The 26,906-nt window shown below is 37.4% G+C and overlaps 1 protein-coding gene across 2 annotated transcripts in view; it reads right to left on the reverse strand.

Annotated features, from left to right (window-relative positions):
* Positions 1-26,906, reverse strand: part of THADA (THADA armadillo repeat containing) — a 152,066-nt gene that overhangs the window by 113,331 nt on the left and 11,829 nt on the right. For both annotated transcript variants that reach the window (XM_054280582.1, XM_054280583.1), the window contains exons 15-26: positions 26,497-26,620; positions 24,928-25,076; positions 23,867-24,077; positions 22,353-22,488; positions 21,851-21,987; positions 21,279-21,437; positions 19,635-19,792; positions 15,511-15,620; positions 8,207-8,339; positions 5,472-5,585; positions 4,220-4,342; positions 3,460-3,551 (exon numbers count right to left, since the gene is read on the reverse strand). In XM_054280582.1, the coding sequence (XP_054136557.1) occupies positions 3,460-3,551; positions 4,220-4,342; positions 5,472-5,585; positions 8,207-8,339; positions 15,511-15,620; positions 19,635-19,792; positions 21,279-21,437; positions 21,851-21,987; positions 22,353-22,488; positions 23,867-24,077; positions 24,928-25,076; positions 26,497-26,620 (1,646 nt within the window). The remainder of the gene's footprint in view (positions 1-3,459; positions 3,552-4,219; positions 4,343-5,471; positions 5,586-8,206; positions 8,340-15,510; positions 15,621-19,634; positions 19,793-21,278; positions 21,438-21,850; positions 21,988-22,352; positions 22,489-23,866; positions 24,078-24,927; positions 25,077-26,496; positions 26,621-26,906) is intronic.

A 26,906-nucleotide genomic window follows, 5' to 3' on the forward strand; every position in this document is an offset into this window, starting at 1 on the left:
GTTGCCCAGAGAATTTATGTATGTCCTGTCCCTCAAAGTGTTCAAGGCCAGGTTGGATAGGGCTTGGAGCAATCTGGTCTAGTGGAAGGTGTCCCTTTCCATGGCAGGGGCACTGGAACAAGCTGTTCTTTCAGCTCTCTTCCAACTGATGTCAGTCTGTGACACCAGAGCAGGCAGAGGGAAGATGTGCCTGGAAGCTGGGACCCTGTCCTGAGTCTCTGCCTGGGTGGAGGGCAGATCCCAGGGCACAGCTCAAGTGCTGAACACCAGTGGGGCTGGGGGACAGCTCACAGATGATCCCACCTTAGTCAGGCAAGCCAGGATGGAGGAGGCACAGCAATGTGAAGTGTCTGAGGGCACCAACACAAACACCTGTGTTGTGAAGGGTTCAAAAAAGGGGGGTATTTTCTCTAAAGCACACCATGATGTGTCTGTGCAGAACACACTTACTGTAACCAAACATCAACAGGCACAATGCAAAGACTCCTTTCCAACCTTCCTCAGTTCTTTGAATTTATCTGGCTAGAATTTCACTCCAAGTCTTGTAGACTTTAAATTATCATAGCATTTAAGAAAATTGTATTGCCAAATCAAGTATATAAAAGTGCTAACTGGGCCATTTTACAAATGTAAATTCTCTGAAATTCAGAACATCATTTAGCCAAATACACACCCATACACCTATATACAGGCACCATCACACACACTTGCAGCAGCATTAGAAGTTTTGATACAGTCTTTCTCAGAAAGAGAAAAGCCAGAGAAGAGTTCTAACTTTATTTTCCCTAGAGGAAAATGCTCAACATGGATAGTTACATGGACCACTGTAAAGAGCCTTCACATAACTCCTCTCTCTTCTACTTGCAAGACTGCACACAGCTGTTATTTTTTCACATATTAATTTTCCAACTCATCATCCTTTTCATCTATGCTAAAATTAAAAAGATGCATCAATACTTCATGTTCCAGCAAAGCTTCTTTCTGAAAGTCTACCAAAACCACCCCAATTCTATCACTATTATAGGAACTCTTCTTGAGAAACCAGTCAGAAAGTCAATCCTCTTCTATAAAGATGCCCAGAACAGCCCAGTAATAACCTAACTCCCTGCTGACACAAAAATGACAGATTTAACCACCTAATCTGAAGCCTAGATTAGGAAACCTAGGCAGGGTGCTAATGGGAGAGTTGGTCTTTGGACAGATGTCCCTTAATGTAAACAGAACATCCTCAAGGCAACAGAACAAGCATTCTAAAGCCAGGTGACTTTCACAAAAGCTCCTACAGATTCAAGGTGTGAAAATGCCAGTGTTTTGGAAGTGGGGAAAAAATTACTTGGTTTTAATAGATCAATTTTGTTTGAGCAAAACACTCCTTGAGTTTAAAGCTCCAGAAGAGAAGCACCCAAGCACAGCTGCACCCAGGGATGAGGCTGCAAGGAGCTGTGCAGTAATGGTGACACCTCGTGGTGCCAAACCACAGAAACACAGACCTCTCTCTTCCCAAACACAGCCCACCTTATACCCACCTGTGGGGCTCTCCTGCAGGGACAGGAACTACAAATCAAATCTCTGCCTGTTTTCACACCTCCTCTATCTCACAGACCTGCCTTAAATGTGTCTTCCTAATCCCTGTGTCACAGTTCTGACAAGCACACATGGAAAACAGCACAAGTGATTTCACTGCAATGTTTAAAGCACAACCATTAATCAAATGATGAAGAAAATAAAGTCAGCCCAGCTTCAACATTTTTTGGTTAAAATTAATATAGAGAAATTACCGTAAACAAAAGTTTCAGAGAAGCAAGTCAACAGGTCCAGTTACATAAAAATTAACATTGTCATTAAAAAATTTAATTTAGCTACATAAAAGATCCTTTGTTCTGGTATCTCCCATAACCAACAGAAGCTCAAATGCATTATTTTCTGCAGCTTCACAAACAGAAATCTCAGATTCCACAGATCATCACACTGCATGCATTTGAGAAGTCACTTTGCCTCCCCACTGCAGAAGTTAGTGCCAAGTTTTTTCCCAAAGATACAAGTTTAAAAAAGCAGGGTGTCTATCTCTTTCAGTAAGTGCTCAATATAAAAATTAAAGGAAAAAAACAACTTTAAATGCTGTTATATAACAAAAGTAGGAAGGCAAGAAGTGAAAAACACTTTTTACTGCTCTGCTTGAGCTACAAGAGGGTTACGGGAGTGAATTTAGAAATTATTTGGATATGTGACAAAACAAGAATAATTTCATGCAGTAGAGCAGTTAACAACTCAAATTGTTTTGGGAAAGAGTTATTTTCTAAGGGAAATCTCCCTTCAGTTTCCCACCTCTATTTCTTCCTCAGGTTCATACATGCACAGTAACAAAGTTCTTCAAGTGACACCTGAAATCAACTATTTCATTCAGCTAAAATGGGATCTATGTAGCATTTAAAAGATGACAGACCAGTATCATCCCAAGGCATCTAGTTTTTCAAAATATGCATGAAAAATTTATTAGTTACACAGATCAACAGTAAGGAACCACTATAAAAAGGGTGGAATTTCTGAAGGTAAATTGTAACAACTGCCTTCTTTCAGAAACTCCATGCCTTGCCTGTGATGTGAAAATCCATTAGGAATTTCTGAAATGGTTACCATAATATCCATACCATGACCACTCTATGGCCCCACAGGCTTACCCAGGAATACTTTTTAATGAGTTTATTCTACATCCAGGGTTATTTTCACATCCCTCCTAGAGCAGAAACCTCAGTTACAGAGAGCAGGGCATGGATATGCTTCGTTTGCTGAAAAAGCTCAAGGAAGAGGCCAAAGAAAACATGAGGTCCTTGTGCAGTAGCTGGAGGGTGCAAAGAAATGCTCAGGACTGGGGAGTTTTAAGAGTTAGAGGAGAACTGTTTTTACATAAAGTGAAATAGTAAGGGATTTGAAGCAGGACTACAGAATCCAAGGCCAGTATCCCTTGGAAGAGAAATGGCTCTGCAAGCTGCAATTTTTAGAGTTTGGAGGAAAGAGATATGACAGTGTTCTAGAGCAGGAAGACTAAAGGGGAAAATCAAATAAGTAGGGATGAAATTAACTCCAGGCCTGCCCTAGCAGGAAGTGAACACGTGTAACCACTGTACCTCTTCACTTTGACCCTCTTTCTCTCTGCTCTCAAGAGCAATAGTTCTGTTTTGTGACCATAAAAGCCTGTGGCCTTTGGAAGAGCCACTGGTAGCAAAACCTCACAGCAAATTCCACTCCTGTTAAATTGCACTTGAGTACAAATTAACTCTGTGTTTAACAACAGACATTTTTGGCCCTACCACTTACCTCTTGGCAGCACGATTTAAGCACAGCTAGACGTTCCTCTAACATCCTGATTCAAATATATCCATAAAGCAAGCAACATTTTCAAATTGCTGTTGGCTAAGGTCATGTTTTGCAAACTTGTATCTGATACAAAGTGAAACTTACCTATTTTTTTTTGAATTTTCATCTTTCTCTCTTTTAACTCCAAAAATTCTTGTAATCAGAGCACTAAAAAGAAGTGTAGATGAATTTCGTACCTAGAGGAAAAAGTAAGAACTATGTTTGAAAAATCCCTTTGAAATGTATGATTTTTTTTTAAATACAGCCAATAATGTACAGTCAAAAAAAAATAACAGCTGAGTGAAAAGCAAGCTACAGGTCAGCACATGGAAACTATTAATTCAGAGCATCCTTCCAATGAAGATGATCCTACTGGAAGGGTCAGTTTCTTTGGAGATGTCTATCTTTATTACAAGGAATACATCTGGATTTTTAGTGATTCAAAGCATTCATCCTTATGCAGAGCAGATCATGAAGTGTTCTACCTGAACAAGTCATATGGGATCTTTAATTCAAGAGCAAAGTAACAGTCAGAAGGAATGCAAATGCATTAGTGCACTTCTTACTAGCTAAGTGCACTAACTCAAAATTGAACAGCTAGAGAGACTTTAATCTATAAGGTAATCTTTGTCCCTACTTTTTGTGGATATCAGCACTTCACATTAAGAAAAATTAAACAAAACCAAAAAAACAAGACCAAAATTATGACTTAATTTTGCAGGTCTACATTATTTTTTACTGTACCTTAAAATATTACATTTCAGAAATTATGGTACTGCCATTTATAAATATGACCAAAGCTTCACTGAACAGGACCACTCTATATCCTGGTAAACTGGAGAAGCAAAATGAAGAATTAACTTACTGCCCAGACAGGTGACATAAACCCTAGAACTGATGCTTTTATTCCATCTGCAACATAAGGCATGATGTTTTCACCTAAACGTGTATCCCTATACAGTGCCCGGAGGATATTTAAAGCATGAACCTGTGATGGGAGAAGAAATATATGAAAAGTATAAATTCATAAGTAAATACCTTAAATTTCATTTCTGTAATTATAGTCAAGACGTAAATTTTTACATAAATTTCATTTATGTAAAAACAGTGAATATGTAAAGCAAAAACAATCTATACTCACATTTACAGCACTTTATTTCCATATTAAATACAAGCAATACTGCTGCTTAAAAATGCATCAAAATAGTGCTGCAGTAAACACAGTTAATAGCAGTTATAGTTTAAAAATATATTCCTCTAATAATTATAGTCCAGGCATTGCAAGTGAAGGCCAACATTCTTTTATCCTTAGCTTATCATGGCTGTAAAAATAACTTTTGAAGTTCAGAATCATCTTTTCCAACATTCTTCACACGCTGCGGATACTGTGAGAAAAAATAAACTACAGCTCAGAGGAGGGCAATACTAAGGTAAAACTGACAGCCAGGCTTGCTCTGCCATGTGGAGCATTTTCTGACATTTCTCTACCCTCTGTAAGGGAAGGTGGTAATACATGTAGCTTCAGACTTTGACAAAGCTACATAAATTTGTACCAGCAGAAAATTTGGCAGAGTCATTAGGACATCCTTCTGTGTATTGGGAACAAATTATGGCTTGCACTTACAAACACACAGAAAGCAAATTATAACATTTTGAAGATAAAGGTCTTGCCTTTAAAATATTTTTTTAATGTATGTATTAAGTTTTAGAAGTTACTAAGTATGAATAAAATCAGTTTTCATGCAGTGTTTTACTATGATTCATGCATAAATAACTCATTTATTTACTTTAAATGTAAGCAAAGCTTGCTTGTTCAACTACAAACTTGTAAAAAGGAAGTTACTTATCTATCTGTTTAAAAATATACTCGAGGCAGTAAATTGCTCATATATGACTTCATTGGCTCTACTAGAAAAAACCTATGGAATTATGCCCAATCCACTTTTTAGTATGTTTTACAGTAACTTTGTAACCTCTACACATGCAAAACTTCTAAAATCTAGGTATAGATTTTAAGAACAGAATATCCTGATTAAAAACACACACTCTCCTTAACTGCTTAAAATGGTGTAAACACACTTTTGTGATTTGCCTTTTGATGAGAGGCTGAATTTTACCTGTGGAATTACACTTAAAGATTCATTCAATGGTGCAGCCAGAGATATCAATTCTTTCATTGCCATTTTCAGCAAATTTGTTTTGCCCTTCTTTGGTTCTGATGCCAACAAAGCCTATAGAAAGGAGAAAAAAAAATTTAAAATCAGGTGCTTCTAGCCTTTTTTTTTTTTTACTACCAGTTCTTCTCTCATTCCTGTATTTACCATATCACAGCCTAGCCTCTGACCATAGAAAATTACTAAGAAAAATTAACAAAAAATGAAGTTTCAGTTTCAACTCAGCCTTGTTCAAAGCTTGTCAGTATACAAGTCATGGCCTTTTGGACAGCAAAAGTATCTGCTGTACTACATATACTTACATTTCCTAGTATGGATTTTTTTTAAGGTTAATAACACTGTATGAGATGACAAGGGCTGGCCAAATAATAAATTCTGGTCTGCAACACAGGATAAAACAAGCAGCACGTTTTTGAAATAAGGGAAGACATGTTTCCCTCTCCAAACAATATTTCAGTGGATTGGACAGCCAGTTGAGATGAAAACACTCTAAATTCTCTAAACTTCAGGACTGAATTTAGAACAGCCTCTCTCTTTATCTAGTAGCTCTTGTTGAATTTTTCCAAGTCAGGACAAATGGATAATCATAAATCATTTATTACCAATAAAAGATTATTATCTATTTGAGCTTTGGGGCCTAGAGTCTGTTCAGCATCAGTAAGAACCAAATGAATTTCAGAGCTTAGGCAGAAACCCAGGAGTAGTTTCTGTCAGTTTATCAGTATCTTTAATGATAGGAGAAACAGAGAGGGCAGGTGGGGAAAAAAAGGTGTTCATGAAGTATGAAAGAGAGGAGAATGACCTGAAGACTAAAATTTCATAATGTTAAAGCTGAAAACCATCTTTTCCCACCCTCTAAATGGAGCTGCACCTTTGCAGTAATAACATTCCTATTTAAAAGAGGTCATGGAATGGTTATAAGCTAAAAAATTACATATTCTCATTAAAATAGATGTATTTAAGTTCACAAGAACACAGCATAGGATGTAAATAGCAAAGAGACCACACTGCAGTAATAAAATATCCTTCTTTTACTGCTGTTAGGATACACATTACAGCGTATATTTTTATTATCTAAATGCCACAAGGCATTGAAGGTTCAACTCATTTTACTGAATCTATAGACACATTCAAAACTATTTCCAAAGAACATTACCATCTCTCTTTACTATAAAATTACAGTATGAAAACAGTTTATTTCAGACTAATCCCAATGTTAATTTTAAACTTTCCTGTTAATTGACTAAACTTTGTACTCTTCCAAAGCTGTCAAAAAAGAAGCCTCTGACCTATTTATCCAACTGCAGACTACACATGCAGAGGGATATCACTGGGTCCACCTCGTCCTTACAGCAACCTAAGTTTTTACATAAAAGACTGATTGAAACATGCTGCTTTTTTCCCATATTGTCAAGATTAAAATTAGATAATGTCCATTAGATTCAAACTGTGTGGTGTGAATGGGGAAACCAGAAAACATGAAATCATCAAATTTCTTCTGCAGACAACTTACTCTTAGAAGTCAGAAAGATACTTAAGTGCTGAAACTGAACACGAAAAATGTCTCTAAAGCCAGTGCCCTACTTCTGATCTCTGCTGCCTTGCACACACATCTAGCAAAGCCAGGATCAGGCTGTGACTGACATTAGAGGTCAGACAGAAGCTGGCTGCCTCAACTTTCTCAGGGCAAACTCAGAGTGGAAAACAAGCAAGATGAATTATTCTGGCAGGGAGAGCTTGCTCCCAGCAGTCCCTCAGATCCTTGGAACGTGCTTGAGACTGTACTTCTGAGAGTGGAGAAAGTTACAAACCATACTGTTACTCTTGGACTCCTGTCTTAGAAAACTGGTTGAAAATAAAGATCATGGAGGTTAATTTAGGGGAAAGCAAATATGGCTGCTTTAAGGAACAAAGGAATGAAAATAGGTGAAGTGTAATCTGCAAAACCAACTCTGCAGTGACTGATCCCACAAGGATGCAGATGAGGTGCTCCATACTAATGTGGGGCACTCAGCAAGAGGTGACACTTCAAGCAGAGACAAAACTCTGCCATCCTGCCATCAGTTCTGAACTTGGCAGAAGTCAAAGGGGCTGGGATTGATGGAGCTGAAGGTAACACAGGGAGTGGGAAGAATGTGGGAGCATGGCCCCATGTTCTCAGATAGAAGTCTTCAGCAATGTACTCCTTCATTGCACTTGAGACTCCAGTCAACACCAGTCAGTGTGACACTATTGTGCTTTATTGCTGGTGAGTGGCCTTCCCAAGTTCTTTCCAGTCTTTAACAGGTCACTATTTTGCAATTCTGTGAAGGTCTGTTCATATTCTGCTACTTCACACTGAAGCAGCACATAGTTAAAGCCTGACTTAATCTGCGAATTAATTTGTGAATTTGCCAGAATTATTACAGTTGCAACATAAAGCCTAAACACAGTCTTTAGAAATGCCATTGAAATCTACCACAAGCCAAAAATCTCAAGTCAACAGAACTGAGGTGCCAAACATGGCTTAATTACCAACAGCTTCTTGGTTGCACAAAGGCAATAAAAATCTCTATAAAAAAAACCAAACAACTGATCAAAAGGGGCTGAAGTGGGAAAACTAAATATGTAATTTCCTTTTTTAAAATGTCCTTTCTGGAGAATATATTTAAATCAGAGGCAGTGACACAAGCTAGTACCTGTATGTAGAATGGAATTCCTGCACTCCGTCGGGTTGCACACAGTGTGGAAGAAGGATCACAAGATTTGATTTCTTCTAACACACAGCTTAGCCAGTGCTCTGGCATCTTGTGCAGACTCTCACTGTTACATCTACATCAAACAGATACATAACAAACATGAGACAAGTGAATAATACAAGGACAAAGTCAAAGAAAGCATTGAGCAACCTGCATAAGTATTTCTTACTGCATGCTAACATCTCCAAGCACGTATACAGATTTTTATTATGAAATCAGTTTAAATTAAACAAAAGTGTATATTTTTTCCAGTGTTGATACAAATAATATTAACCCTACTTAGTAAGTGCCACTAGTAAAATACATTTAACTGTACAGGAAACAAGATTCTGTGTTTTGCTGCAACAAGTCTCTTCTGCCAAAAATTATTACCATGTTCTGGAGAAAAAAGGCAAGGACATATGCACATCAGCCACTGTGTAGGAAGTGACACTTCACAAATTCATATCTCTGCTGCCACACAGTAGCTGATGTGTGCCCCTTTATACTAATTATTATTGGTGTTTATAAACATACAAACTAAAAATGAAGCCCCTCAAAGTAAGTACACATTATGTAAATAACCCTGCAAAGCTCAGAGCAATGGAAGGAATTAAAAACAAGACATTGTGCTCTTTTCAATACTAAGTCAGTCAAACTTTTCATAAAGCCCCTCAACTGCTCTCCTATCATCAAGTACTCCTCCTCTGCAGTTACAAAGCTCAGCATTGCCTGAAAGCAAACAACTTCCAAGGAAAAACTCAAGTCTACTTCAATTACTGGTGCTATTCAGTTAAATAAAATGTACCACATTCAGTGTGCAACACCAGCCCATTAATCTCATGTCAATGTTCCAAAAGGCTCATTCATTGTTACAAAAATTTCTATTTACAGGACATTGTTATTAAAACCTGTCACACTGGTTTGATAGGTGATTCAGAGTAGAAGAAATAATTCATCACTGTGGGCAATACAGCTGCAACTATCTCAACCATGCAGGACTTGCCTTTCCTAAAAATATAAACTATAATTAAATTCATTATGAGGTAGTGAGACCTACAGTAAGACTACAATCAAGTTTTCTACCTGGGTGACTGAAATAAAGAATTTAAAAGCAGAGGTAAAAGGCAGCAGGTACTGGTGTGAAAAGCAAAATCTAATGGAAGGTCTACATCTATTCCCTTCTTCATCCTCCTCTTATTAAAGCAAGAATATACATTGTCTAAAAGCCTGATCATGAACAATAAATGAGGCTTTAATCTGCAGTGAAACACACCTTTCCTTCTTTTACAAAAAAACCCAGAAAAATAGTAATGCAGAAACCTGAGGTCACAGGAAGCGCCAGACAGGTCAGCAGAAGATACAGGACACTTCTTACTCTTCAATAATTCCTGCAGGATTTCCACCACATTTCCTACACTGCTGCCAGGCATTCATTCTCCCCATTTTCAAGGACAGCACCTCTTCAAAAAGGCAGTCAGAATGCAAAGCACCAGTCCAGAGCTCAACAAGAACTGGGCTTCACAAGCAATTCCTCATCTCATACCATGGCATAAAGAAAGGCACTTCCTGCCCCAAGCCCATGACAGAGGCAATCAGACTAACCTGGAAACTCACAGTGAGTTCTCTTTTCTTTTAACTACTCTCTTTTGCTGATAAGTGTTTACCTTTGCTTACTTTCAGGATGCATTCCTTTGCTCACTTTTGGGTACACAATGAGGATACAACCCTAAGATTGAGACCACACAACACTTCTTACACATCTCCTCCATGAGTCTGTGCAGTTCTCCTCATCCACATCAACACATTCTGCAAAATCTGCTCCTTCTGATCATGGAGACACCTGGTCTTACCTCCCTAGCATAAGCAGAATTTAAATGTCTCCATTCAATCATTCAGAGAACAGTGCTCATCTCTCTTCAGTGTGTTATCTTAGTATTAACATGAACACCCATGAGAAATACCTACATCTGCTGGGGTGCAGAGAAGCACAAAGTAAAGCATTAAGGAAATATTTAGAATTTGCTGTGTAGCACACTGAATATTTTATTCTTAAGTAAACTGAGGGATCCTTCTCCTCTCAGTATTAGTAGAAAGAGGAGAAGCATACTCAAGTCAAATAAACTTCAGACTCCCTTAAAGCCAAACTGCTTTGATCTTACCACAAGTAATTCTACCTTGTTCAGTCACCCACCAATGCACTTTTATTTATTAGAAGGTGAAAGAGTTACTGCTGTAGAGTTAGAAACATTAGAGACTATTGACTTTGCAATGGAGATGACTACTCCCTTCCACTTGGCAGCTCTGTCTCCTTGTGGTCTGGCAAGAAGAATATTGTCATAAGAAGCAGGTGGCCCTAAATTTTAAGAATAACAAAGCTTTACAATAAAAAAATTAAAGCCTCAAGATGAAATGTCATTTTCATCTATGAAATAGAAATTATTTCTACCAGATCAAACAAATATTGTTGGTAATGAAAATGCAACCCAGTAAGTTCATATACAAATACTTAAGATGCAGTACATTAAGTGTAATCCACAATTTTCTCTCTGTTCATCTGTCAGTTCAAACAATTTCATAAATGCCCCAAACCCCTTCTGTGTTCAGTATCAATGAGTACAAAAGCCTGACAATCCTAAGTTAAAGCTAAACTCCTCTCCATAAGTCATATATCTGTATTTTCTCCTATCTAAAATAAATGGTGTGTTAACAATGGGGCAATCTTGAATTTGGCCCTCCTGGATGCAAATGCCTTGTGGCATAAACATCTCATGACCAGAAGCATTATTCTACATGTGTATATCCAGAATTCAGTGATTCCAATCCCTGTAAGCAGTTCCTATCTAGGAAAAAAGTGGGTTTCTTTCACCATTTTTTTTCTCTCTCAACAGATCTGCAGTATTATTCTTTTTCACATAAGTAATGTGATTCCCATTTTTTATAAACACAATACTGCCCCTGGTACTTCTGAGACCAGAATCTAACCTCAAAAACACACTACTATTCAAGTTATAAGTCTGCTTTTAAGAACAACTCCTCTGAAACTACAAAGTCCTTCCACTTGCATCCTCCTTTTCATAGCATCTACTCTACAGGAAACAAAATTCTCCAGATTATACAGGTGCACTGAGAAGGGTTTGAGGTTTCTCTTTGGGCAAAGCAGAGCAGAGAGAACCCTGGGTGGCTTCAAAATTTCAGACAGTATCATTACCCCATATCTCTCTCACAGCAAGCAGGGAAAGATGTGGGAGGGGAAACATGAACAGTGTTAAAAATTAATACATCTCCAACCTGAGCAGTGCCTTAACATTGTATCTCATGCTTCCTCATGCCATGTATTTCCTAACACTACAAGCATCTCAATATATAAGAGCAGTGTTTCTCCCCACTCTCTTTCTCTCCCTTCAACACTCTTTCCTTCACACCTGTGATTATACTTTTGCTAAAAAGTTATTCACAATATTGGTAACTTTCACTAGAAAGTCCATTAGTGATATTTCCATTTTACAAGTCCTCCTGGCAGATCATAGCAGGCTGGGAAAGCAAAGAGCAACAGTCACTTCAGAGCAAGAAAATGAGATAGAACCAGAGTTTGCTGCTAAGGATTAGTGTTCCCCAAAAGAAATATGACAGAAGACCAGACACTGACTAGGTACAGGTAAGTAATTTTCACTGATACTGACAGATAAAACATTTTTAAAAGAAAAGCATGATTTTCATCATGCAGTAAATTACAGCTTTCCACAAAACTGTTATGAACCTAACTTACTGCATCCCCTAAAATAGTGCTCACCACTATTTAAGTTCCAATCAAATTATTTGAAAGTTTTCAAAATAAATTATTCCTAAGTAAACACATTGCACTGTATGACATTACTCTCCCCAAATCTTACACTTGCATTCTGCAACTTTAGTGAAGCAAAGCACTACCACCATAACTATGCAACACCATTTCAGATTTCCAGAAATCTACCTGATCTCTCAGCAAAGAGATCACTGAATAAAAGAAATGCAAAGCAGGCAAAATGTCATTTGGGACAGAGAAATTGCTTGAGTAATAAGGACTACAGGGGATTCAAGTTTTCAAGTTTAAAACAGATTTCTGACTTTCCTGAACCACCATGTTATCAGACCAAATGAGCATTTTTTAATTTCTCCAGGCCTTTGACAGGAAATACCCTTTTTAAAAGCATATTGCTTATTTCATTGATATGAATGTTGCTTGTTATGTAACTGTATGGTTTTCTGAAGGTGCAGCTGCAGACAACATTAAGCAGGCATGAAAAAGGGAGCAGGACACTCCCAGAAGGAGTATCAACAGGGAAACAGAAGAATGGTAACTTGCATATTAGAGCAGACTCAGCAATTTACATCCCAATTCCAAGACAGATCAATTTCATCAAGTTTCTAAGAAATCTCTGCAGAGGAAATATTTTTCTTTCACCACTAACTCAAACAGGTCTGAATACCATCATTCTGTCTAGAAAACAAGTCTGTTCTTGGTTCTTATAAGGACTGGTGTTTAAGGGTTGTAAGCTAAAAATAAGGTCAGATAAAGACACTGCAGCAAAAAGTCTTTAAAACAGTGCTTGGCTAGAAATAAGTGAAGGACTATGTTCAATTGGAGTCATTCATAAATGCCTGGCACAGTCTTACTGACAGATTTTTCACTGTGTTTTACAGAAAAAACAAATTCAAGTGTCAGGGATCCTTCTGCACATCTAGAATTCAATCTGTTCAACAAGGTATCATGCAAAGCTGTACATTATTATAAGCTGCCCCAAACAAAAGCTTTCTGCTCTGGCATTTGTGGCCACAGCAGTAAATGAATACAGACTCTGACACACGTGCTCCAGGACTGCCCATGAGCCTCTCAGCAGTGGAGAGAGGCAGGCCAGCTGAGATTCAGTGCAGAATGGAGCCCCCAGCTGCAGCAGGGGACATGGAAAGGCTCCATGACAATCAACAGACCTGCAAGGCAGCTGCAATCACTGAGACTTAATTCCTCCCTTTTGGAGGAGAGTCTCAAAATATTCCTCATGTCCCAGGAGACCAAATCAAAGAGTCATTTCCTGTTCTGGTATCAGTCTCCTTTCTCCTTTGTTTTAAATACAAATATAAGCCTTGAGACCTGTAGTTCCTGGAAAATGTTGTCTTTCCTTGAAAGTAATGTACATCCACAGAGCTGCCCTCCAGTTCTTATAAATCTTTTTTCCCAAAGGAACACTTGCTCTGCTTGAAGTATCTTAACTTAAAAAATGCTAGGCAATATGGATAACCAAAAAAATTGTAACAGACATCTGCTAATTCAAAAGAGTAAACTTCCTTAATTTTGGAGGGCTTTTGTTTTGGATGATACATACATATCACTTAATGTTTGAATAATTTTCAGGCAAGCAGAGTTCTCTTGGGCTTGGCTCTTCATTTTTCAACCTAACATAAGGCTGCTGTTAAGTGGATTGTGCTCCATTAAATACAATGGCAGAAAGCAAGAGGGGCACCAAACATATCAGCAACTTTTCCAAAATCTAGGCATATTTGCTCTACTCTATCTGCCTCAGCTTCTAAAAGAAATTTCAAAACTGAAAATCAAAGAAAAATAGTGAGTGGGCTATAAACTGACTACATGTTTTATATGTCTTCCATTATTCCCTGCTTTTTATTTTGCCTTTGCTACAAGAGAGTCCTGATATTCACTGAGATCAGACCAGGGGGGCTGTACCTGCCTGGATTACTTTCTTTCTCCTCCCAAAGAGACTCGTGGTAGTAAAAGGTCTGTTTGTTGGTTGTTTTCTTTTTTTATAAACTGCATTACTGTGATGGCCAGACTCTGTCTTCACGCTGATGGGAGAAAACTTACATCACCTTAGAACTTCCTGAACCAAGTTTCCATGGTACAGAAGAACACCCCAATGTTTAAATAAGGAAACAAAATTTTCCAGATTATATAGGTGCGCTGAGAAGGGTTTGAGGCTTCTCTATCAGCAAAGCAGAAACAAAATAAGGAAACAAGTGTATGTAAAACATATGGACAGGCAAGAAGATAAGCAAGAAGTTTCTTTTTTTTTCTTTTTGAGTAAACAACCAAGTGTACAGCAAGGTTGTGTGAGCACTCAAACTCTTCAATCCAATTTGAAATCCCTCAGATTGCTAATATCTGAAAGAAAATAATGTACCTGGGAGAGAGAGACATCACCAAGAGAATCATGGCATGCAGTTTAACATCCTCTGGCACACAGAACCAACATCACCACGTGTCAAATACCATTTCTGTAGCAGTGCTGCTACACAGATGCAGCAGCCTCACCCAGCATCCTGCAGCAGAGACCAAGCCTCAGCTCTGCTGGGAAAATTTTCTAAGGGGACACACCTGATCAGCTAGCCAGTCTGTACTAAAAGCACCAAAACTGTTTCCAGTATGAAACAAGAAACAGATCTGCACCTCAAACTGGCTGATGTGGGGCAAAAGGGGAACATTGGTTACTTAGCCTACCATTGGTGTGAAAATACAGGTACTTCAAATTGAAAATCTGACTGGTCTTTCATATTAAAAAAAACCCCAACAATAAAAAAACCCACCAAACACTACCTAGTCAGTAGAAATTTTAGTTTGTCTTATTAAAACATGGATAGGATATAAACACTGTATACCACAAAGAAACATAACCAGCACTTGAAATCAGTAGCTAAGCATGTAATGGAAATTCCAATGATCTTGCCCAGACCTCAGGACAATTCTGTTCATTTAGTTCTTCTAGGAAAAGATAAAGTTACAAGGGGAAAGAAAAAAGCCAGAGTGCGTATCACACCCTGTGATACACAGTCAGGTAGTCTTCCAAATGTCACAATAACCAACTCTGTGACAGGTAACAGAAGTTTCCAAGAAAATGTCCCGGCTAAAGCAAAAAGTCTGGCATACATTTTCACAAAGGACCAGAAAAGGGGAGTGAAATGGAAGAACTCTGCACTCCTATTTTCCCCAAGAGCTTTTAAGAGCTGTTCAGGAAACTAAGATGCCAGAAATGAAGAAAAATGCAGCAAGCATTATATGTCTGTATCATTTTTCAATGCCTAAGCACCATCTCTAACCATAAGTATTGTAGTCCAAGTCACAGACATCATGTAACTGTCATAATCATGCCTACACCAAACTTAAATAAAATCCACATGAAAGCAAGGATCTGCCTGCACAGCTCAGCTTCAGGGACAATGCCAAAAGTGGTTAAAACTTGTATTAAAAGCACAGCAACTTGTCCATCCTCTACCTGGAAAGCATTTCTGTAAGTTGCACGAAGCCGGCATATGCCAATTCAAAGGCACCCCTGTGCCTTGATAGCAGCAGATGATGTTTAAAGTAATCACCAACACTTTTAACCTAAAAGAGAAAGAAAAAATTACTAAGCCATTTGGAATTACATACACATAATTTATTTATAGACGCAAAATATTTTGCAGTTCAAAGCAACAATCCTCAAAGCAACAAGCAAAAAGCAACTAGAAGTACTATAATAAACACCCACTTACTTTAATGATAACAAATATTATACTTATTTATTTAGGGGTAGTTCTGTGTTCTTTCAAAAAGTCCAAAAATACAAAGGACATGAAATTGATTATTTGTCTGTGATGGACATACTCAGATTTTACGAGAAGAAAGGGACAACTCTGATTTTCAGGGGAAACAAATGCAGATTCCTTCTTGTTTGCTACACTCTTGCCAAAAACACCAAAGAAAATGTCAACTAAAGCACAACAGCAGAAAACAAATCTTAAACTGTTCAAGATATGAAATTCAAATTCCAAATATTGTACCAAAGGGAAACAAATCTACATTAGATTAGATAATGCATATATAAATAAAAATTTCTAGCATTCCAGAATTCTGCATAATTGCTGTTGACCATTGGAAACAATTGTAAAATGAAGATGATGTTGGAATGTGAGCTATTTTTAAAAGCATTAAAATTGTAAATGTGATACCTCAACTTTCACTTATAGTTTATTTTCTAGAACTCTATTACAACACAAAGTTTTTAAATCTGTTTGGATGTTACAGATCCACACAGTCTCATTCCACGAAGGATAAATTGTCTTGTTTGTTGGGTTTTTTCTTTTAATTCTCATCAACTTTTATGGTCTAAATCCAACTTCCCACTTAATTTGTTTACAATGCATAGCACATCCTTAATGGCCTTATGCAAAATTTACTTCAGGAGTTTTTCCTAGAAGTTCTCCAGTAAAAGTTTCTTTAAACCTTTTGTATAAAAATATGCATAAAATCACATCAAGTTGCTTCTAAAATTCTGCTTGTTCTGTTACTTATACAATTGCTCTAATACTTTAATAGCTTGACAAATAATTAAGTTGTCAGGGAAGTTAATGTCATATCTACCTTTATGGTTTTTCAGCCTCTGTTAACTAATTTGCATCACCCAAACAATGAGATGGCATTAATTAAAAAAAACAAATCTGAGACCATCTAGATATTATTTCCTGCAGCTAAAACTTATCTTATGTGAAACACACAATAACTGGAGATATGGAGATATCTAAAAAAGTTATTTCTGAGTAGATTTTAAGGTAGCTTATGTAGCCACAGGGTTTCATTTCAGCCTTCTAGTCCAAAAAAGAGAAGTAAGTGCCCTTTATTCACAAGGAACTGACCCACAGACAGGGCAATTCTCCAGGTGTGTAAACAAAACCAAATCAAGAAATCCATACACATGTAAATCAATTCACCAGCCTGTCCCAGCACCATGCTTATGCTTCTAGAACTCAAAGCAATTTTTTTTTTGGGTCACATAACTTCCAACTTTACTATTTATACTTCTGAGTTTCTTGCAACAGCCACACTGACTAGAAGCTTGCATGAGACTGAACTCAGAGACTAGAAGCAGCACTACCATAACTCAGTTCTTGGTCAGAAATTTAGAATGTAACTGGTGAACCTTACTAATAAAACAACATACAGGGCCAGACTTGCTGCTGAGGACAAGAATTTGGGTATTCAAGATATAAATTCTCTCCAAGGTGTTCCAAAAGATTATTACAGGCCATGGGACAACTCAGTCTTTACTTCTGCTGCCTGTTTCTTTTCACTGTGGCACACAGCTGTGGCAAGCTTATCTCCAAAAATTGTCTTAAAACTTCCCAGGTGAGATAAACAGGAGTTTGAGGAAGAACTAAATGTTCCTCCAGACTTGGAGCACTCATAATTTGCATGTCATATGGCAAAAAAACCCACAGAATCTTTATTAGATGCCATTTTGGTGGTTACATGATACTATTTATATGGATTTCATTAACAGGCAGAGCTCTGAGCCTGCCATCTCTGGACTTTCAGGATCAGAGGGAAAATGAAAAGAATGCATTTGGATAGAGAGATTCCTCCAGCATTTGAACAGAGAGATAGCTCCAGCTATATTCTGCACTTCCTATGTCTATTATTTCTTAAGGCAAGGCCACCATGTAAAATAGCTCATGAGCAAAGTCAACACTCCCTGTGATCTTTGGGGTGAATAAATTATGACAGCATTGATCCCTAAGGCACAATTCCATACAGTTACTGACCTAGATGTGGAGCATGGTACAAGAAGGGGAAGATTTGCAACAGCCTGGCACATGCTGGCCAAGAGGTAATACCAGATTCTTCTCAACAATTACTTAGCCTGGCTCAAGGCAAATTGATCAAGGTTTCTCTCAAAGTTTTCCTTCTCTGTATTCTTAAATCTCTTCCAATAGTTCCAAAATTAAGAAAAAGAATGGGCAACTTGAAAGAAAATTTCTACATGCATAAGACAACAAAATCCAACTTGCTTATTTGTCAGCACTGATAAGTGGTTAATAAGTCTGAAGCCCTAGCAGCTATGGTATTGACATTTTTTGTCATTTCTGATGAAACCCTTCTTTTTTTGTACAACACACAGTAATGACCCCAAGTTACAAAACAAAATGCCCAAAGTTACAAAAGAAAATGTCCAAAGTTTTCTTTGTGTATTTCCTTGCAAGCCTGAGGAAAATCACGACTTCAAACTGACTTCTCATCCATTAGCATTCTTCTTCTGTTTTACAGGAATTATCTGAAGCATTAACAAGCTGAAGAGGTATCAATAGGAAAAGAAGGCATCTTTTCCTACTCATAGGAATGACAGAAAATCCTGAGCTGGAAGGCACCCAAAAGATCATGGAAGTCCAACTCCTTCCTTAATAATGTATTATTTCTGAAAGAGCACCTATCAAATACTGCTTTCCAAAAACAGAGATGCTGCAGTCAGAACTGACTCATTTTGAAACACCAATTCCTCTGTGACTTGGTGCAGATTAAGGAACATAATGGTGGAAATGCATATCTGTTCTCTCATCTGCCCTCCAGACCCCAGCAACAAAGCAAGCACAGCTGTTAACCAGATGAAAACATGAGCACTGGAGACAATACAAGAATAAAGACACCAACACTATTTCCATGGCACCACAACATTAGATAAGAAATAAAATCTGGAGTACATAATACTGTGTTTTATTTTAAAATGTAGAGTTCTAACACCTAAGGAAGTACTAAGTAACTGTTTTCTGTTGGAAAGAAAAGGAGGTTAAAAGGTAGCTGGCCTTTCATATTTCAGTCTTCTACGCAAATTGATTTTGTTGAAACATATGTAAATGAAAAGGTCATCAATTAAAACAGAAATTCAATAAACACAAAATATTTCCCAAATAAATGCCTGTGGTAATCTAATTTCTTGAAAACACTGAACTCAATGTTCTGCAAGAGACCCAGATGGCATATTAACATTTCTGATCTCTCATATTAAAAAAAATCAGAGGAAAAAGATACAATCACACTACATACAAATTATTCATAACAATGGATAGGAGGAAGACAAGACTAGGACTATTCAGCATGTTTGACTTTCAGAACCCTTGACTCTGATGGTAATTAAGGAAGAGCTTTAAGCAGAATCCCAATACATAGAGCTCAAAATGAGACAAAAGAGACTTCAAATAGGAAGTCAGTTTAGAAGATTTTAGCAATTTGATTAGTGACTAATATATCCTGAGAGAGACACAACAGGGAAGGTGGCAGGCAGGCACTGGTATCCCTAAACACATCACACATCTCATAAATAACCCAAGACAATTAGGATGAATGAGTTTTTTAGTAATGTATAGTAACTTCTTCATTTATCTGTTTTTACAGATACCACTGGACCAAAACAGGGCTGATAACCAAGTATAGCAAAGAAAACCCTTACTATGGCAATTAAAAGAAATTTAAAATGTACTTTTCCCAAATAGAACACAGATTTAAGGAAAAAAAACTCTGAAAACTGCCTTTGCCTCACCACCACCCAAGAAGAAACTGAAGGTTTTCTTATAAAAATTATTTCCCTACCTGTTCTACAGTAATCAACCCCTCTGAAGGTTCAGATGTAGTCTGTGAGGGCAAAAGTTTACACAGTGTCCCTAAGAGCAGAGATACTTCCTTCATGCTTCTCCAGCAGCACACAAGAACCATCTGAGCTGTGACATCACACGCTTGCTTGTCTTTGCCTTAAAAACAATAACACAACAAATGCAATGGTGTAACTCAAGGTTCTCAGATGCAGGTGTGTAATTTAAACTTCATTTAGCCTGTCTTAAAAAACACAAGTAACTATGAAAAAATTTCTAAAGTTCCCTGCCCAAAAGATAATTTAATCTTGTTGAAACTAATTGCCGGCTCAACAGTTGCTTCACTTTCTTGCACTTGGAAAAGGCAGTAGTATAAACATTTTACCAGAGAAGAGCTGTTTTAAAGAGTCACAGCTGGTATTTACCCGCAGTCCGAGGCACAGAAGCAGGCACACCTGCAGGCAGGCATTCATTGCCCATCCACGGCTCCCGGACGGCTCCGGGCGCCTCCCGAAGCCAGACGCGTTTGTGACGCGCCGCCGCCACCTGGCGGCCACGGCGGCACCTGCACGCGTTTGTCCCTAATCGTGAAAAACAAAACATGCGGCCCCAAACATTTCCAAAATACGAAAAGCAACCGGGGCAAGGAAGTTCAAAAACTTGCATAAACTATTAAATTTTCAAGTGTATGGATATTCTATAAATTTATTCTGGCCCACACTAAAGATGCCAAAGTTTATCATTTCTTTATCGTTGCAAGGTTCAGTTTCATGGCTGCTATTCATTAAAACAGACAAATACTACCGAACATTTTATCATTAGAATCTTTCAAGCTGAAGTTTCTGCTTATGTAATTTCATGCAGCAAGTTGTATTGCATGAACATAGCTTCGTTTACACAGGAAGGAAAAATCACAGTAATACTTCTCAACAAGAAATACATTAGAAGCATTGCTTGATAGAAAAGATGCTCAGGATTACCTGCCAGTGCACTTAAGGCAATAGAGTCTAGGCCAATATGAAAATAATTGATTTTCACTTGTGTCTTAAGAGAGATTAATCCCAATCTTCCAGAAGTTAATTATTTTATTGTGGGGGTGTTCAGAGGGGTCCCAGCACCAGGGAAGAGATGAGAATCTGGCTCCGTGTTTCAGAAGGCTGGCTTATTATTTTATGATATATATATTATATTAAAAGTAGATGATATATTAAAACTATACTAAAAGAATAGAAGAAAGGATTTCATCAGAAGGCTAGCAAGGAGAGGAACAAGTATGGAATGAATAACAAAAGCTTATGTCTGACCGAGACTCCAAGACAGCTGGACTGTGACTGACCATTAATTAGAAACAACCACATGAGACCAATCACAGATGCACCTGCTGCATTCCACAGCAGCAGATAATCATTGCTTATATTTTGCTCCTGAGGCCTCTCAGCTTCTCAGGAGAAAAAATTCTAAGGAAAGGATTTTTCATAAAACATGTCTGTGACAGTTTCTAAAGCCAAGTCCATGGACTACAAGCTTCTGACAGGCAAGAACTAAAATGTTACACAAGCAAGTAATTTCCAACTGATCATCCACATAAAATGACTCCTCTATAAAAAATACCTTGATTTAATTACTTATATAGCCTTGGCTTTACCTCTCATTTCCATGCAAGTATTTTTCATCGGCCTCTGGTCAGCCAGCTTTTCAGATTCTTCTTTGCAGTGTTCTTTCAGGATTTTTGCTTGCATAAAATAATCATTTGTGTCCTGTGGTTGTATCTCATGCAGAATCATCTGCAGGCGATCTGCACTTTCTGCACATTAAACAAGAGGGATATTTAAGATAGGAGACAAAACTATTTCCATTTCTTTATACTGATGTAATTCATTTTGGGTGCATAAGTACAGAAGAAAGCTATAAGCATTAAAAAAGAAAAACCACAAGGTTCTATGCTGATTAGAATGATCAAGGAAAAAACACTGAATTTACAGCCCCTGTTTTGAAAGAGATGTAACAATGCACTCTACAAATGTTTGTGGCTTTTTTTAGTGAAGAAGTCAAGAAAACTTTATCAGAAATCAAAACAATGACCAAAAATTATGACATAAAATGAGAAGCTGAAAGGGAGGGGTGCTCAGTCTAGTTCTGAATGACTGCAAGACAAAGAGACCTTCAGAAGCATCAGATTAGAAAATAATTCTTTTGGGATTCTGGTTGGTTCTTTACCTGGATCACTGTCCATTGGAATAAGACCCTCTGGTGATGAGCTCTGTACTACTGGTGATACCACAGCAGAGAGGCTGTATGACATCAGAATGAGCCTGGTCACTATTTCCTTCCATTCAGACACCAGGGTCAAGTCACTTAAAGAAAAAAAGTCAAAATCACAACCAAAACAAAACATGGATTAAAAATAATTTTATATTTAAAAGAAAGAACCAAAATTACAAACACTTCTGCAACAATATTTATGAAAACTATGAATAGGGTAAAGATTGAAAAGCCTTAAGGCTGAGTTTACCACATACAAAGGCAGTATCAAACACTGCAGCAGTCAGCAAGAGTTCTAAAAGCCACAGGTACTGGATTTCCTTATAAATAATACTGCATGATTTTCTCTTCTCCTTAACAGCTCTTCCACTGCACTTAAACATGAAGTTACAGCTTTCCATTTAGTATGCTTTCCTTAAAATATGGAGTTACAACTTATTTCGTGTGTTTTACTTACTTGAAGGGTAATTGCTGCAAAGCCCCATTTATACAGTGCACTCTCCCATACATGGGGAAGGATGCTGCTGCTTGAAGCAGAGACTTCTTGGCTTGGAATATTTCTTCTTCAACTTCCACCAACAAAAGCTTGATAACTAAAATATTTTAAAGCACAGATTTACATTGAACATTCATATAATGATTTTCTAAGAAATAAGTTTGCTTTAAGAAACAGGAATAAAACCTGTGTACACAACAATTCAATGGAATATAAACAGCAATTTCCTTTATTATACACATCCCTCTTGTCATTGAAATATGTTACCATTGATTTTCAGTTACCTAAACTCCAGCAAGATTTGTTATAGCCAATTTAATCTATCTCTCTGAACCAAAGAGCAGCTGTGAAAAGCACAGCCCACATCCTATGCTCAGGGAAAATCCCACAGCTTATGATGAAGTCACAAGGAATTACCTACTCCATAGTGCAAAGTCAGACTTCACACCCTTACAGCCACAATAATACAATGATGAGTACAGCAGAATATTAAAGATTGGAAGTTCACAGTTATACATTTGAACTTTGTTTTCCACTAAGCAACCTGACCAATTTAAGGACACGTGTCTATTCCAATTCTGTTTACAGCTTGTGACATCTCAGTGCCAGAATCAGAACAAATTGCAGATCCTAATGAGGAACCATGGATCACCACCAGCAGCAGATGCCCCAGAGCAATGAGACATGAGGTTACCCACACATTTCCTTCACTTATGGCAACCACAACCATGTCTCAAAATTGTTATTTCACTGCATATCAAGAAAGGATTAACAGGCATCTGTAGAGAAGCCAAGAATGGCAAAAAAAGTATCAAAAAATGAGTTCACTGCAAATTACATAAAATGTTTTACTACAAATAATGAACTTAAGTATTTTAATTTCACTGAAAATTACTTTAAGTGGAGAAAGCTTGGTGAACAAATTTGGCAAACCTGCCAGATCTAGAGCCCTGTCATCTTTCATCCAGGGACACTAAAACAAACAAAATTATTCTGTATGTCAACAAAGCCTCATTACTGTGGGTGTGTATTCACAGGACTGCAAATCACACAGAAAAATGGGGCCAGGTGAACAGAGCTCCAAGGGGCAGGGTTGCAAACATCAAGTACTGAAACACAGACTAACTAAGCTGCCTTCCCCCTGGGTGAGTGAGCTCTCAGGGGAAGCAGAGGGCTCTTCCCTGCACTTTATGCACCCAGCTTCACCAGGCTCACTGCCTGGGCCTCCATAGCACTTTCAAATGTCCCTGCTACAAAAAATGACAAAAGCCACCTTATAGAATATTCAACAGCCTCAACACCAACAGGACTAGATGGAGATCTTACTAAAGAACATGGCTCCTTAACAGCAAAATACAATATACTTAAAATCCTGTTAGAAATAAGCATCTCTTACTAACCCTCCTATCAAAAGCCTTATTGAAAAGCAGCAAACTTTCAACAAATTTGAAAAAAACCTTTCCCCAAAATCTTACCTGCCAAAGTGTTCTTCTCCACTGTACTCACTGATGTGTTCTCATCCAGCTGGGGGTTATGTTCAAGCCGTTTCCCTAAACAAATGTGCTGCAGTCCTTTGTGATATACTAAAAAGTTCAACAAATATGAAGCAGTGACACAATCATATGGCTTGGTGCTTGTGCTAAGATCAATTGCTGCTTGGAACAGAAGATCTAGATTTTCAGAACCCTGAAAAGAAACCAAATCAGTAATATTGCTCATTTAATTGAGCTTCCAGATTGATTTAATTAAGCTTCGTACAACCCTGGAATCTGAGAACCTGCTTTTAATTAAGTTTGCTGGTACATATTTCTTGAGAAACACTTGTTTTGTGCACTGATGACCTTACACTCAAAACATGCATGTGCATGTATTTAGCAAGGATACAATTACATAGACATTGAGGATGGGGACAGCCATTTATAAAGCAGTGTTCAATTACACTGCACCTCACAGGAAATTTCTTTTTTCAAGTTAATGTGTTTTATCTACTAATGGACATTAAAGAGAAGCACAATTTACTTGGTAGCAGTATTTGTTCATCTGTACTAATGAATTTTAAGATAAATTTTCATCAAGTTATTACAGACAAATCAGTATCAAGTCAAAGGGCAAAATTTGTCAGAAATCAATAAAACCAATCAGACAATGAAACCTGAGATCAATTAGAAAGGAAAGGAAACAGGGAGCTGCATTTCGCAAAAGTACAAGAGAAACCAAGTTAAAATCCCCCAATCATTTAGAAAGATAAGTCACAACTAAGCCAAGGGCTTGCATTAACTATTTTTCTAACAGTTCACAGTCATACCCAAAGAACTTCCCAAACTCCTCCATCCATTAGTGAAACAAGCCTCCATGGGCAGGGGCAGCAGCTGTGTACAATTATACAGAAGGTGTTAGTGATGAACACTGCTGCAGGCAACCTGGACTGGCTTCTAAGGCTCAGGATTCCTGCTCTGTACCTAACACAAGCACCTGGTGTACTACACAACATCCATCTTCCACAAAATTACTCCCTCTAAACTCTTCAAGTTCATACCTGTAAATTCAATGCAACATCACGTAGTTTCATCAGAAGTCTAAATGCCAGAATTTTTACTTCCTCAAAAGTACTGGCAAAGCACTGGATCAGAGTTTGGACACGAGCAGAATCCATCTCCTGATCCAGCTGGAAAACTTGTGCCTGGCCTGTTCAAAGAAATTAAAGCCTTAGATAGTTGTGCTGTAACTCTTTCCAGAATAAGCACTCTCCTCACATTCTGCTTTGCTATACTAAAAGAAGCATTAAATTTTAGCCAAATAATTATTTTAATATTATTTCTCTTAATAGGTTTTAAAATACCATATTTAACATTGTTAGGAATAAAAAAGAGGCTTACCTTATTTAGAAAAATTACTCTTAGTAATACAGAAAATATCTTGTTGCCAAAAACAGAATCCCATTTACTCCCTCTAAATTTAGCATTAAAAAAAACCTTTATTTAGTCTTGCTTAAAAACTCTTTTCCTGTAAGTACGTAATATTAGAAAATAATTCCTTTCAATAAAGTAGTTGAAAGCTTCAGTGTATTTTGGCACTTGGTGTTTTGAGTTACTTTGTCATAGGAATAATCCCTTAAAATGTAAGCCATTACAATTTCTTCTAGTTTTAATTTAGATACAAATGAGTTGTGAATTCTGGTGACTTGACTTAATGCTGTAAAGAAGGCAGAAATTTTAGGATGTAAACAACTGCACCATAATACAGCACAGAATACAGCAGCTGAATTGCCTTTATAGAAGTAATGTCCAATTTACAAAATCCTCAGCTGCTATTATACACAACTGAGGATAACTTTGTTTTTAAAAAAACAGCAATAATATTCTACATACTCATAATAATAACATTGTGTTCATTTATCAAGTGGTTTTGAGAAACTAGTTAGCAAGATGGCAATTTTATTCCCCCTCAAAATCAACTTTAATATCAGACAACTAATTTCTTTAAAGAAAAGGTTACAATTTAGGACTGAAACATATTTTTATGTTGACCGCGTGATCCAGAGACAAGATTTAGCAAGATTATCAATACTCCAAAGCTCTAAATACTTATTGAATTAAGATTGCCATAAAATCATGAAGAAAATTTAAAATAACATCAGCACATCATTAACTGGACAATAAAACTGGTTTTTATTTAGCATAGTATCAGGAGGATATGCAATATTTTTCAACCAAGAGTTTTTGTGAATTCAGCATTTCAAGCTATCAAGATATATGAGCAGGAAAAAGGAGAGAAGTTACCAAATACATTGACACTTGTCCAGACATTTTCCTCATATTAAAAAAAAAATAAGCCTTCCTAAAAAACAGGCTATGCAGTAAAATCTAAAAATTTATAGAAGACATGCAACAGGCAATGATTAGCATTTACTTCAATATTCCCTTTTCCATAAAAACTTACCATCCTCCCTTGAGGTGAAACAAAAGCAATCCAGGAAATGCCATAGAAATAAAGGACTAAGAATACCCTTTTACTTTGACACAAACTGACCAGCTGGCATAAAAGACATTTCTTCAATACCTCCCATTCCTACAGTCTCTTAAAGTCTATAAATTAGAATTCTTACCTTTTGGAACAGAAAATATTTCTGCTATTGATTCCAAAATACTCAGTGCACAAAACCTGGTTGGGTGTGACGAACCAGGAAACAATACCTCAAAAAGTCTAGCACATACAGATGACATGAAATCCTGGGGGAAAAAAAATTGCAGGAAAAAAATTAAGACTGTTTACTTGCTGGCCTACAAAGAAAAGCCTAAGTAACTGAACTCAGGACATTCTGCTTTACCCCAAAAATTATGACCTTACAGTTAATTTTGGAAAAACAGGAGGCCAACATTCACAGTGCAGACAGAGTTTCTTGTTTCTTAGAGTACAGTGAAGGCTGGACAATCATTTGGGTTTTTAAATACAACAGTTTCCTTTCCTCAGGCCCACAAAAAGACAGCCATTGTATCTAATCCTGAAAATTAGCTG

This window comes from Melozone crissalis, unplaced genomic scaffold (assembly GCF_028551555.1).
Source record: "Melozone crissalis strain CALT ecotype California unplaced genomic scaffold, PUWL_Pcris_2 ptg000027l_1, whole genome shotgun sequence".
In the NCBI taxonomy this organism is placed as follows: domain Eukaryota; kingdom Metazoa; phylum Chordata; class Aves; order Passeriformes; family Passerellidae; genus Melozone; species Melozone crissalis.